Source organism: Vicia villosa, unplaced genomic scaffold (assembly GCF_029867415.1).
Source record: "Vicia villosa cultivar HV-30 ecotype Madison, WI unplaced genomic scaffold, Vvil1.0 ctg.004533F_1_1, whole genome shotgun sequence".
Taxonomy (NCBI): domain Eukaryota; kingdom Viridiplantae; phylum Streptophyta; class Magnoliopsida; order Fabales; family Fabaceae; genus Vicia; species Vicia villosa.
Window position 1 is genome coordinate 119,217 of NW_026706456.1, and position 14,504 is coordinate 133,720.

General features: G+C 34.6%; 1 protein-coding gene across 1 annotated transcript; it reads left to right on the top strand.

Moving 5' to 3' along the window:
- Positions 1-622: 622 nt before the first annotated feature.
- LOC131642127 (uncharacterized) lies at positions 623-4,719 on the top strand. Its single transcript, XM_058912411.1, has 6 exons — positions 623-1,211; positions 1,381-1,572; positions 3,242-3,296; positions 3,371-3,778; positions 4,161-4,226; positions 4,391-4,719. Exons 1-4 carry the CDS (start codon positions 1,101-1,103, stop codon positions 3,451-3,453), a joined length of 441 nt encoding a protein of 146 aa, XP_058768394.1. The 5' UTR covers positions 623-1,100; the 3' UTR covers positions 3,454-3,778; positions 4,161-4,226; positions 4,391-4,719.
- Positions 4,720-14,504: the final 9,785 nt, after the last annotated feature.

Here is a 14,504-nt window from a genome sequence, read left to right on the forward strand (position 1 = left end):
TATGGCCTCTGTTTCGATCACGATGTGAGACAGCGCAAGTTAAAGGCTCGTCAAGCTCACAAGCACTCTGAAAAGGCCCAGAAGGTTTAATTCAAATTACTTTTATTCAAACAAGTTATGTATTTGTAATTTTATGTTGCATAAATCTAATTGTGTTTCTGTTTAATTTGAATGCAACAGAGTTTGGGTATTAAGGGTAAGATGATTGCCAAGAAAAATTATACGCAAAAAGCACAGATGAGGAAGACGTGAGTTTCATTGTTGTTATGTTCATTGTGTTGGTCACATTGTCGATGTTAGATAATAATTAGTGCACTAGGTTTTCATTGATATGGTTTTGTTGGTGAAATGTAAGAGAGATTGATTTCAATCTTGTATGTGAGCAGTTTGGCCATGCATGAGGAATCAACAACTAGGCGTAAGGCTGGTGATAATGTCCAGGATGGAGCTGTTCCTGCGTATCTTCTGGATCGTGAAAGAGTAAGTATTACATTTATTGTTTCCGGTAACATGATCTTGTTGCCACATGATTGTCACGGCGTTTTGATTTTGTCGCATGATGGGTTTGTAAAGGCGTCATGCTGTTTTTGCTTCTATAGTCTTTTAGTTTATTGTTATTATGTTAAGGGGTATTAGACAAACAGAATGTATATTACTCATTTTCAGAAGCAGGTCTTATGGTATATGGTTTGCTATTTTGCAGCCAAACAATGGAGGAAGAGTGTCTTTCTTCCTCAAAACCTTTCTCTGCAAAAACCCAATCAACCTCCTTCCCTCGCACATGGCCATTTCCCTCTTCACAACACTTCCATTTCTTTCCCCAACAACCACCAAATTCATTTCATCCCAATCCACTCTATCCCCACTTCTCTCAAATCCAACAACACGACATCACTTCTCAATTATCCCCATGAACTCAAGCACCGCCACCAGCTCAGCAGCATCTTCTTCCTTAATGCAGCACGTACCACAACAAGACTCCAATGAAATGGAACGTACCGCGAACCTAACATTTCAAAGATACAATTCCAATAGCACCAAGAGGAGTGGTAAAGAGACATCAATTGTCTGGTTTAGAAACGATCTCAGAGTTTTGGATAATGAAGCTCTCTACAAATCTTGGCTTTCTTCTCAAACTATCTTGCCTGTTTATTGCGTCGATCCTCGACTCTTTGCCACCACTTACCATTTCGGATTTCAAAAAACCGGAGGTATATCCATTCTTCGTCACATTCACATTCTTTTATGCACAGTTAGTATTTGAGCTTGATTATTTATTTTAAATGTTTGATGAGATAGGTTATATTGATGGAGTTTTCATATTTTTTTATGATGGAAGAAGGTATAAGGTTGGTTTGTTAATGAGTGTATAATTGTCAGGTTTATGCACAGAAAGAAACTTGCAGTGAGGAGTTGAATGTTGAAAGGTCTGTCAGTAGATGTCTTCAGGTTTTTGTTTTTAGGTTTGTCCTCTCATGTGGGAAGGACTCTACCATGAAGCTTTGGGAGGTTGGCACTGAAAGATTAGTCAAACAATATGTTGGTGTCGTGCATACACAACTAAGATTCCTGGTACATTTATTGGCTTTATTTACTATTTAGTATACTTTTGTTTTGGTCTATTCATTTAGTGGTAAGCCAATCTTTTGGTTTTATTGATGCAAATACATAGAATCAAAATTTGCACTGAGAGAGATATTTATGCTTGTCAATTTTTGTAGTCGCATATTCTCTTATATATATAATTTTTCTGAAGCAAAAAATGAAGAAAATTGGGAGTGTCATCTTTGGCCTAATTTTTCTGTAAAAGAACAATGATGCAACATATTAATAGCTAGCATATAGTAAAAGAATTAGAAAGGATGTGCTTTTGTGTACATCAAGTATGTTTAAGATAGTTTGGTATTTGTAGATCAAACATATATGATAAATTTGTCCAAAAATAATTTGACAATAAAGAAATACTAGTCTCTACCACGAGTCTCACCATATCATTATCGTTTAAAATAGTAATCCTAGATGTATACAAAAATCTGAATCTCAGCTGACGACTGTTTTAATATATCGTTGGTCTTTAAACGAATAATCTTTAAAATATTTTAGGACACTTTTTTAAAACGGAAAGTATTATGATGAGAAAGAGACTAGATTAGAGACCTTTCGAGGACGAGGGCGAAGGGAGCCATGAAGATAGTTGCGACAATATGACGGTAGACGGAGAGAACCCAATGACTCATGCCATGCTTGAATGAAACCATAGTGATGATATACATTCATGCATAACCAAATTGAAGGGACACCATAGAAAGGTAAGGCTTCAAGTCGCGTCACCCCTTGATCATTTTATCACATGTTTCTGCCATATCTTACTTAGTGTGTCTTTGTTGTAATAAGCTTTACACACAAGAGAAGACACACTCACAAACTCTCACAATGGAGGTATTGGTTTGTGACTTGTGAGTTTGTGGATGACACTTGAAAATGAGAAATTGCCTTTTATAGGCCCAAAAAGCAAAACAAAATCTATAAAAGAAAAAAAGATATACAAAACTCTAAAAAGAAAACCATAGTTTTTCACAATAGCGGATGCCACTTACTCTCTCACCTCAATTTTCATTCCCATAGATATATATTCCCTTATCCATTTACAAAAAAAAAAAGTAAAAAAATTATTCCTAGAATTTCATCAAATTAAAAAAAGATTTTAAGAATAGGTATCTACTAGTTAAGTTCCCTTATATCATGATATTTTACTTTTAATTCATATTCTCTTTATTGATCCTAATTAATTAAAACATAAGATTCAATGTTATAGTTATCATGGCAGTAAGCAAAGTTTTTAAAATTGCAAATTCCAAGTTCTCGGGAAAAAATCCAAACTTTTTAGCTGAATAAAATAATCTAAACATATTAAAAAATTACTACATTGAATTGAAAATTTTCATTACCATAATTGAAATTGTTCATTCCCAGATTCATCGAAACCCAAATCTCCGTAACTCATTTCACAACATTCACTCAGTATACCTCTTGATGTCCTTGCTCATGATGGTGGCTATCACCAACTTGTTAGTCATTGGTATGAAACAATATACCTCTTTAATAGTATACTAGGATTGAGAAGAGAAAATAACACGTAGCTTAATTGATTTTCATATTAACACAACTGCAGATTATAATATCATGCATCTACTCAGTTTAAATTAATTACTATCTGTTAAATTAATGTAATATGTTTCAGGCTGATACTCGAGCTCTCAAGAGGAAGACATGGGAGCAGCTGGCTTCTGAAGAGGGTATGTTAATCATTTTGATTGAGTTTATAGGACATAAAAGGATTGAAAGGTTAATGTATAACATTTCTATGCAGGAAAGGATATCCCTAAAGCTAGTGAAATTGAAAGGTTAATGTGTCGTACAGGTGTTGATCATGTACTAAATAGGGTTAGTTGACTTTTTCTTGACATTTTCTCCCTGACAAAGAAGAAAATGAGCTGGATACTCTAAAGTTGGGATTTTCTCAAATATTTTATGATAATATTCTGAAAGTAAGGTGTTTCCTTGATTTGTTTTGGTGGCTATTATATAGTGTTGTAATGGCATAATCTTGATATATATTGCATATAATTTTGTCTAGCTTGAAAAACCAATGGAGGGTCTGGAAGACTGGTTGGAAGCAGTTTATAATGCTTGCATCCCCTGTGTTGTTGTTTCAAGTCTTGATAGAAAAAATGTGGTAGAAGCTTTGGAACAAATGAGGCTCAATAAGTACTTTCAGGTTGGTAATACTTGTGAAGAGTTGAAATCGTATTGGTATTAATGACAAAATTTACTTGATCTTAGGTTATATTCAAAGAGCCAGAGATCCTTTTTTTCGAACATTATCATGGCCATTGGTATTGTCAGTATACTTTTGGAAAAATGATGTTATAACATACTCTCATAAAAGAAAAATGAAGTTTTTATTAAATTGATTTAAGATCAAGATTTACTATACTGAATTGATTATTTTTAGAAGTTTGTTTTTCATGAGTAAATCTTACTTGACCTCTATATGATTAGAACTAATTTCCACCTATTGCACATATTGGATATAGTAAATAAATAAGGTTAACATGCTTGCAAATTCGCCACTTTATGTTGCCTCGATGGTTTTGCAGGCAATTGTGACAGAGGAGGATGGGATGGAGTCGATAGCTCGTAGATTTCTCTCTGCTGCAGTTAAGGTATATTTATTTTTAAGAATGACTATTATTATATTATTAGTATATATTGTTGCGCGTGTAGAGAAACTTGTTGCTGCTGGAGGTGCTTTTTCATGTTATTCCCCATTTCCATTCTCAAACTCCTCATTATCACATTTGTTAACCGATGATATAATCTGTTGCAGAAAGAAGAATTGCTGCTCAGACTCCTCAACATGCTTGGGCGTGACATAGGAAAATAATGTTTGTTTGTAGTTTGTACAGCTAGCTAACAGAGCTTAGTGCAAGCTTCTTCATCAAGAGTCTATGAATTGTAGGCTCCTCTAGGATTGTCTACATTCTTAATATGCTTTATAAGAGGTCAAATAATGGGTTGTTTTGCATGACGGTGCTTTAGCAGCAGCAGGAAAAAGCTAAAGCTGAAGCAGAGGTGCCATACCCTTATATTTTAGTTTGATTGTGTTATTTGGAACATAAATTATACATGTCTTCAATTTTCATTTCTAGTAATCATCTGTTTACAACTACAAAGTGAAGTGTTGTGTTACTTTTTTTTAAAGTAATGCTTGAAGAGTCCTAAACTACTAACATGCACTGATTTTGTCTATTCACTTTACCAGTTACTAGCCTAAAACTTGTTAGCAGTTTGTAAAATTATATATGAAGAAAGTGTTATGACTTGATTAAAATATAATTTTAATGTGTATGATTTTATAGTACTTGAAATATTATGAATGCACATAATTTTGTATACTTTTTGGTTAATATTAAAAATATTTTGACTTAGTTAAAATATGATTTTTATGTGTATGATTTTAAAGTATTTGCAATATTATGACTGAAAATGAAATATATATATATATATATAAATGGTGTATATGAAATAGGGTGTAAATAGATTTAAATATAATATAATGGTGTTTATTAAAATAGGGTGTAATTAAGAACGTATCTACACCTGATTTTAATTAAAACAGGGTGTAATTAAAACGTAATTAGGCCCAATTACACCCGATTTTTATTAAAATAGGGTGTAATTAAAACGTAATTACGCCAAATTACACCCGATTTTTACTAAAACAGGGTGTAATTAAAAACGTAATTATGCCCAATTACACCCAATTTTTATTAAAACAGGGTGTAATTAAAAACGTAATTACGCCCAATTACACCCGATTTTATTAAAATAGGGTGTAATTAAAAACGTAATTACACCCGATTTTTATTAAAATAGGGTGTAATTAAAAACGTAATTACGCTCAATTACACCCGGTTTTTGTTAAAATAGGGTGTAATTAAAAACATAATTACGCCCAATTACACCCGATTTTTGTTAAAAATAACGGGTGTAAATTCGTTAGACATTTCTCACCCTGTGGATATACACCCGATTTTTATTAAAAATAATGGATGTAAATTTAATAAAAAACGGGTGTAAATTAACATTTTTGTACTAGTGTGTTTCAGCCAATAAAAAAGTGAGTGTTTGAGAGAGTGTTGAAAAGAGAGTGTTCCTAGCATTTCTCATAACACAATTCATAGCCCGTTATAATTGTTTTCAAATTTTCACAAACAATTCTAGCACATATATTAATTAATGATAACTATTATTTTACATTATAATTTATACCAATTAATAATTACCGGTAACCATCTTCTCATACCAACAATTAAAAAAAAAATCATGTTGTCGATCATGATATTATAATTTACGGCATTTTAATTTTTATAAGAAATAATAAAACGTACCCGGATTCAAAATAGTGATTATTCTTGTATACATATTGTGTCCAGAGCACAACAGTTCATCCTTTGATGCTTGAAACAAAAACCTCGTTGCCATTAAACAAAAAACTTATAAGATTGTAAGAAAAATCAATTCCAATCAAATTGTTCGAGGCTAAATCGTGAACGGAATCACTTTCCTTATAAGTATTTAAAGCACTCTCAATATGTCTTAGAGTTGGAACGCAGGAATACCCAAGATAATTCAGCCTTTTATCGAGTTTGCGTAAGACTGACGAAAACTCGGATGTAGCGAAGAGTGTCTGGAATTTTAGTGGAGATGATAGGCTTATCAAATGTACATTTTTGTTATTGATTTCTGAATCAAGAATGAGGTTTTTATAGGCCACTTTAGTATTGTTTCATAAGGTAGCGACCCTTCGTGAAACAGTTCCTTTTCCAAAAGTTACAATGCTTGGCCTATTGCAACATTTACCAAGAGTTACATGTTTTCATTCTGCAACACTTCACGAAGTGTTGCCTATTTCTGATTCAAACTACAAACAGACTATTGCAACACTTCACGAAGTATTGTCTATTTTTATATTCAAAATACAAACTTCACATAGATATTTTCTTGTCATTTTGGAACACACCTATGGTGATTAAATATTATTAAATATTAATAATTTCCAACATTTATTTTCCTACCAATTATTCATTATCGGTTCAGATGAATTGGTTCAAGGAAATACTCCCTGCTCTATGCGATTCTTCCAAAAGTAAGTTTTCAATTATTCTCCCTCATATATGGCCACCACATATAATAATAAATTAAATGGGACCATCAATTATTTTTCTTTTGTCAAAAGAAAATGATGAGTGTATTATTGAGCTTGTAATTACTACCTTACCTAATACTAGAATTGATTTGAAAATATGTTTTTTTTAGTTTTTTAATTAATAAACATAAAGAATTTGTTTATATTATGAGAAAAAATATAAAAAAAAAAACACTTGTTAGGATTAAGTGTAAGAATAAGTTGTGCGAGTTAGACATTGTCAAGTTTAAGTTTGCTAAAAAAAATTAAGGGTTAAATAAGTTTTTGGTCCTTATAAATATTGCAGTTTCATTTTTAGTTCCTATTGGATTTTGGCAACGGTTTTAGCTGGTTTTAGTAACGTTTTTTTTGTAAAAACCATTGCCTAAAGGCAGGGAGGGACTAAAAATGAAAACCGCAATATTTATAGGGATCAAAAACTTCTTTAACCCAAAAATTAAAGCCTAAGATTTATATAAGGTTTTGTTGTAGATTTATTTTCAAGTCAGAGTCTGGCATTTTCAAATGTATGATTAATTTATTTAAAAGTCTATTTTATTTGAACATTCAATCAATCGTTATAGACTAGAAAACTAAAATATCAATGATACATACAGCATCGGCTTAGACAGAGAAGACTAGCAGCAGTAAGGGTGTGAAGAAACGGTCCTCGTACAAAGCTAGGGAGGTAGATAATCTTTATCCGTCGGTTCTTGAGGTTGATGGATTCGTTAATCCTGAAGGTATAGTAGAGGGGGTGTTTTCGATGCTGGTATTGGAAAGGCAAAGGAGGTGAAGTTCCACAGTAGTAAAAGTGGCGGGGTCAGTGTTGATGTAACATACACTTCTGAGCCTGTGGGGTCCAAGTTGGATTGTTCTCTAGATACTTTTTTTAAGGATAATATGGTGGATACGGAAGTACAACGCAACAGGAGAAAGAAAAGAATAAAAGTAAAATAGTTGGGGATTTAGGGCGTGTCTTTTCTAAAAGGCCCAATAGGACCAAATCAGTTTGGAACAAAAAGTCTCTAACATCTAGTAAGTCCAAGGATGGAGATAACAAACATAAGTCTTTTTCTCAACAGTCGGTTTCAGTATCTGATGGTAATACATTTCATGGGGAATAGTCTGAATTCTCCACCATTCGACAGGAACAACAACAAATTGTGGGAGTTCTCTGGTGCCAAAGAGGAGGAAAGGCTGTGGAAAGTTATCAAAGACTTGGGTGTTGTGGCGGATGAGGCTAAAAAAATATATCGGAACAGAATTCTCACACTGGAGGATGAATATAATTTAAGACAGGTGAAGGGGAAGGACTTATCTACAACGTATTGATGATTATAGGATCTCTAGACATAAGAGGGGGAGGTAAAGTTCTAAAGTGGAGACGCATTAGTGCTTTGATTAATAAAGGGGAAACAAATATTTTCATGCTCCAAGAGACCAAATTAATAGAGACAAGCTTTCGTTGTCAAAAGCTTTTGGAGTAATGTGGAGGTGGGGTATTCTTTCTCAATCTCAGAGGGCCAATCGGGCAGATTAATCATTCTTTGGAAAAAAAAGGTATGGATGTTATTAGCAGCTTTAGAGGGGAAGGTTTTTTAGTTATTAAAGTTGAGTGGAGGAATGACATATATTACATCGTTAACATTTACTCCTCATGCGATTTAGAGAAAAAAAGGCTCTTTAGAAGTCTTTAGTTTCGATCAGAAACAGACATTCGGGCGGTGAATGGATCATCGGTGGAGACTTAAATGCGGTTTCCTCTAAACTAGAGAGAAAGGGTAGGGCAGTGATTGATAGAAGCCTGGAGTTAAAGGAATTTGGGTAATTTATAGTAGACAACAATCTCGTGGATGTCCCGTGTAAAGAAGTTTTCTTGGTTTAGTGGGGACACTAAGACTATGATCCGTATCGATCGCTTAATTATTTCTCACACCATATCTAACAGGTGGGGTGTGGTGGGACAAAGAATAGGAGATAGAGATACCTCGGACCATTGTCCTATATGGTTGGTGAAGGAGAATTGCAATTGGGGGCCGAATCCGTTTTAAAATCAATAGCGTTTGGTTTTCTCACAGATATTTTCTCCCTTTCGTCGAGAGGGAATGGAAAAATATTATTGTTGAGGGCAGAGGGGATTTCGTAATGAAGGAAAAGATTTGCATCCTTAAAGGTAGACTTATTTGATGGAATAAGGTGGTTTTTTGCAGCATTAGTTTGGAGGTGGAGGAGCATGTTAAGGAGATTAATTTATGTGATGAGGTTTTAGGGGCTGATGGGGTTGGCTAGAATAAAGGGTTAACGGACAAGAGAAAAATTGCTAGCAGCCAGTTTTAGTTGTCCCTAAAGATCAAGGAGAACATGTTGATTCAAAAGGCTCGGTTGAAATGGCTTAACGATGGAGATAATAACAACAAATACTTCCAATGTGTTATGAAGGAAAGAAGAAGGCACAATCACATCGGGGTGCTGCACTCTAATGGCAGGATAGTGGAATCGGTCAGTGACGTGAATGAGGAGGTTTTGATTATTTATCTAACAAGTTTGCTCAACCAGTTCGTCTCTGACCAAGCTTGGAGGGCATTTTCTTCAACAAAATTAAGAATGCTGATAGTAGTAAGCTTGAAGCCGATTTTTGCGAAAGCGAAATCAAAGATGCCATTTGGAGTTATGGAACATCGAAAAGCCCAAGTTCGGATGGGTACACGTTACTCTTTTTCAGAAAGTGTTGGAGTTTTATTAAAGGCGACTTGGTGAGTTTTTTCAATTCTTTCCATAAAGGTGAAACGTTATCTAAGGCGATTGTTTCCTCGTTCTTGATTCTCATTCCGAAAGCTCAAAATCCGGTGGGGTTGGAGGATTACAGAACTATTTGCCTTGTTAGTAGTTTATATAAGATTGTCTCAGAGGTTTTGGGGGGTAGACTAAAACTTGTGCTTAACGATATTGTTTCCCCTTGTCAAAGCACTTTTGTGCCCGAAAGATAATTGCTAGATGGCGTCTTGGTTGCTAACAAATTAGTAGATTACGTGAAGTAAGAGGGTAGATATTGTATCCTTTTCAAAGTCGACTTTGAGAAGGCGTACGATAACGTGTGTTGAGATTTCCTTAGGAGCATGATGAGGAAAATGGGATTTGGCGTTTTATGGTTGAAATGGATGGATTTACTGATTTTCAACAATAAGATGTCGATTCTTGTAATTAGTAGCACGACAAAGGAATTTATGATTGATAGGGTTATCTCCTTTTTATTTCGTGTTGGTGGCTGAAGGGTTATCGGGTTTGATTAGGAGAGCATCATATATCGGTGTTTTTGAAGGTTTTTTGATAAATGGCAAGAGCACAGTTGATATACTTCAATTCGCGGACGACGCCCTTTTGGTTGGCAAAGGAGGTTGGAATCAAATTGAAGCAATTAAAGTTGTCTTGAAGGCTTTTCAATTGGTTTCAATTTTGGGGATTAACTTCCAGAAGAGCAAACTTATAGGAATTAATGAGAGTTCATTTTTTCTCGAGGCTGATGCGTTTTCCCTGTCTTGCAAAATTGAAGATAGCAACTTCAAATATTTAGGCATACCGATAGGCAGCAATCCCAGGAGAATCTCCACTTGGAAGCCTCTTGTTCTAAAGTTGATAAGTCGTCTCTCAAGCTGAAGTCTCGCTTTCTTAGCTTTGGCGGAAGGTTAACATTATTAAGATCACTTTTATGCTCTATGTCTATTTTCAGGATGTTATTTTACAGGATGCCAAAGATGGTTATTAAAGAGATCAACAATATTCAAGGGAACTTTTTATGGGGGGGGGGGGGGGTATGGCGGATAAAAGTAAGTTACACATGTCAAATGGGACGATATTTGTCTTCCCGTGGCGAATGGCGGGTTAGGCGTGAAAAGATTAGACGTTTCCAATAACGCGCTTCTAAACAAGTGACGTTGGTATAACATGTAGAAACATCAGTACGGAGATATTTGTATTAAGATTTACAATCAACTGTTAATTTTGGTAGTGAAGATTCTTTTGTTGAAGGATGCAGGTCTGTAATTGGAAAAGGGTTCTTGACGACATTTTGGCATGTAAAGTGGACTACTAATAAGTCCTTGAAAGAGACATATCCTAGACTGAATGTGATTTCCGTTTTGAAAAATGTTGTTGTGGCTGATCTTGGTTGTTGGAGGGCAGACGGTGTATGGGAATTGTAACTCAGTGGGAGAAATTACTTTTATTTTTAATTCGCAAACAAATGTTGCAGTGAGCAAGAGTCGCCACCGACTTTTATTTTATCCAATTAGGAAAGGCATAAAAGAACAGGAAAGACCTTTTTGAAAGAGATTGAGTTCGGGGGGTAGGTTATGAAAAGGGAAGGTATAAGAACCCTTTGCATCCATGATTATCCATGGGCTCTTAATTTCTTAGCTCACTTGTTTGAAATGTTTGATTTGTTTGAAAGTGTAATGTGTGTTTAGAAAACCAGTTTGATTTTGAAAATGTCTGAAAAGACAATGTTAGAAAATGGGTATGTGAAAAACATTTGATTTGTTGTGAGCAAGCACTTAAGAGTTCCTACCCTAAAGTTGTAAGGTCTTTCCTATTCTAAAGACTTTCCTTGAGTGATAGTACTATCCATACCGTATGAGGGTAGGTAGTCCTATACATTGGATGTGCGGGTCATCGAAGGGTCATCGAATTGTCATAGGGACTATCCATACCATAAAGAGGGTAGGAAGTCTTAGGAGATGTGAATAGTCATAAAGGCAACAAGTAAGGATACCTTATCCATCGAAGGGATTATCAACATTTAACCGAGGGACAAGATCATTTATACCGAAGGCGACATCGAAGGGACAATGATTTATAAATCGGAGGGACATGTGATTTTGAATCGAAGGCAGCATAGGCTAAGGCATCCCTATGCTCGAGGGACTTGACTATTATTTTCTGAAAGGTAGCGTAAGAGGGGAAACCCTAAAGGTGAGTGTGTGAACATTAAAAATGGGAGTGTGTTATGTTCAGATATTTAAACCTTGGAAGTTAGTGATCTAACGATTTAGTTTTAATCTTTCCAAGCAATCCTATTAGTTATACATCTAAGCAGTTATCAGCAGTTTATAGTGTGCGGAAACGTAAATATGCGAGGAAATAAATCTACGTTATTACAAAAAAATACCCATGCGACCTATACATCGATTTCTAGAATTTTAAATAACAGGAAATTAAATAAACAAATAATCAATCACGCGACATTCAAAGGAGTTTAGAGATGAGAAAAGAATCGCGTGGGAAAACGAGAAATTAAATCCTTTTTTATTTTAAATGAAAAGCCTAATTTAAATCAAACCTAATTCTAAGTTAATTAAAATATGTGCCATTAATCTAATTAATTAACCTAATGTCTAATTAATTTCTAAACCTAATTACCTAAATTAGCCAAAAGAAATAATTACCTTTTTTTAATTTTTTTATGCCTAAAGAAAAAGATTTAATTTTGCTAAATTAATTAAACTAAATTAAACAAGTAATTAAAAACTAATTGATAAAAGAACTAAGCCTAATTTGTTAAGACCTAATTGCTTAAATTAATTAGTTAGGGGTTAATTTTAAATTGACTAAGTAAATGGTTAATATAAAGAATGCAAACTTTGAGAAAAAAAGCAACAAAAATAAAAGTCCATGTGCCTTGATCGAACCCAGGTTCGTGGGCTTCCAGGATTCTCCATTCAGCCATTTGTGCCATCAACGTCATCTGAAAATAATACGCATGGAAATAAACAAAAATTAACTCTGTATTGGAATCTGCAAAGTCAAACATGGGACCCTTCCATCCTCGCTCGGCCAATCAGAGACAGAGAGAGAATAATCAGTTGTTGACCGACCAATCACGCGAAGGGAATAGGATTGGAATTATTGACTGGTTTCGTACCCCAAAATTTGCCCATCATATTTATTCATATTTCAATCCATCTGACTTTCAAAATGCCCAAAGACATACAAGAAAGAAGCATGCAGTCTCTCTCCTAAACAACAGCCTCTAAATTAGGGTTCCTGATTTAATCAAGGAATTTGAATTTCTGATACCTCAGGAGGATTCCATGATCTCTCATGTGATTCAAAGTACCCTCATTCCAAGTTGCAAGCTCCAGTTCATAGGATTATTCAGTCAACTGCTCAAACGATCAATAATCGACTGGTTAACCTAAAAATCAAACTATGGTCAAACCACAGTCAAAACTTCTGATTTTTGGTCAACACCCTCATCATGAAGTATAATTCATCATTTGATCAAATGTTGATCATGATTCATCAAGGAAAGTTCAGAAATCAACAAAACTCAAAGTTTCTAAATTAGGTTTTTTTAACTAAAAGTCAACTGATTTTTGACCAACTGTAACTTTCACATGGAACATCAAAAATTGGCCATCCAAAGCTCATTTTGAAGGAAATTGAATTCTCTACAACTTTGTCTCTCACATGCCAGGTCCAAAAATTCTTCATTTGGAAGATATAAGCCAATGCATTACATGTCCCTCTAAAGGATCGCGAAAAAGTCATTTTTTCTCAAAGCTCATAACATGAACATGGAAGATTCAATTGAAATGAAACCAAAAGGAGCCTTTAGAGGACATCTTTAGGTTTCCAAAAAGTCCTAGAACATCTCCATATGATAAATATTGAATGTGTTACTACTTGTTGAAGTTGACCAAATTTTAAGGAAATGCATAGTGCAAAGCATAGAAATTGGATGTTTTGAACTTTTGGGCTTAACTTTTGGATTCCAAACATAACCTTGGGCCTTATAATCACCCATTAATTAATTATTTTTATTCTTATAAAATTTATCTTATTTATTTGATTTTTTAATTCATTTAAATATGGATGAATTATTATAAAATAAAAGAATTAATTTCAAATCATGTGAGCAAGTTTCCCAATCAATTTCAACAATTTAAGAGGCCAAGATATGAGTCAAATTTCGTGCAATATATATTGGAAAGATATGAGGATGATTGGAACCAAAAATAGAAAGATTATATCATATTTCTCCAAAATTTCTAGTGATAAAAAAACTCAATATCCAAGCCCAACTTTTGACCTAATCCAAACCCTTATACATACTCAGCACTCTCAAAAGCAAGGGACGAAAAATTGGCAGCCAAGGATAAGGGTTTAAGTGTTCAAAAAGTTCTCAAAACTAGGGCACACTTGCACCCGTGATTTCAAGGTAATTCAGAGCCAAACTATCGTCCTAATCCTCTCTAAAGGTAATAAGGAGTAAGTATATACTGTGATCTAAGCCATGTAAGAATAGAACATCCATATTGCATGTTACATATTTATTCGAAATTATGGTTTTTATATCTCTTGATTTACCGCGTTTCAATTTAAACTAACCACATGTGTGAGTCCCTGGTACCTTCTAAGCGAGATTTGAACCGTCAGTATGAAGCGTGGGGGCCTGGAGCGTCGAATTCCATTGTTAGGGCATGGTGACTGCAAAGCTTCGAACCCCAAGTTCTAGGCCGTTTCCGGACGAATAAATGCCACCATTGAATTCGTAGAATGCCAATTAGTGGATCTGGGTAATCTCTGTTCTTTGTAGCTTTTATTTTTGCAGGTTGCATGAGTATGGGATAATTCGAAGGATAAGCCGCAGCAAAATTCGCAGCACATTGCCTAGCAAAATCCGCAGGTAAATTCTAGAAGATGATGAACAGTTGGTGGACCGTAAACGAAATAATGTGATTGGCCAGCACAT

Coding starts and splice junctions, on each gene's coding strand:
- LOC131642127 (XM_058912411.1), top strand. CDS start 1,101: ATGAAGCTCTCTACAAATCTTGGCTTTCTTCTCAAACTATCTTGCCTG. Junction 1,212..1,380: donor CGGATTTCAAAAAACCGGAG/GTATATCCATTC, acceptor TATAATTGTCAG/GTTTATGCACAGAAAGAAAC. Junction 3,297..3,370: donor GCAGCTGGCTTCTGAAGAGG/GTATGTTAATCA, acceptor ATTTCTATGCAG/GAAAGGATATCCCTAAAGCT.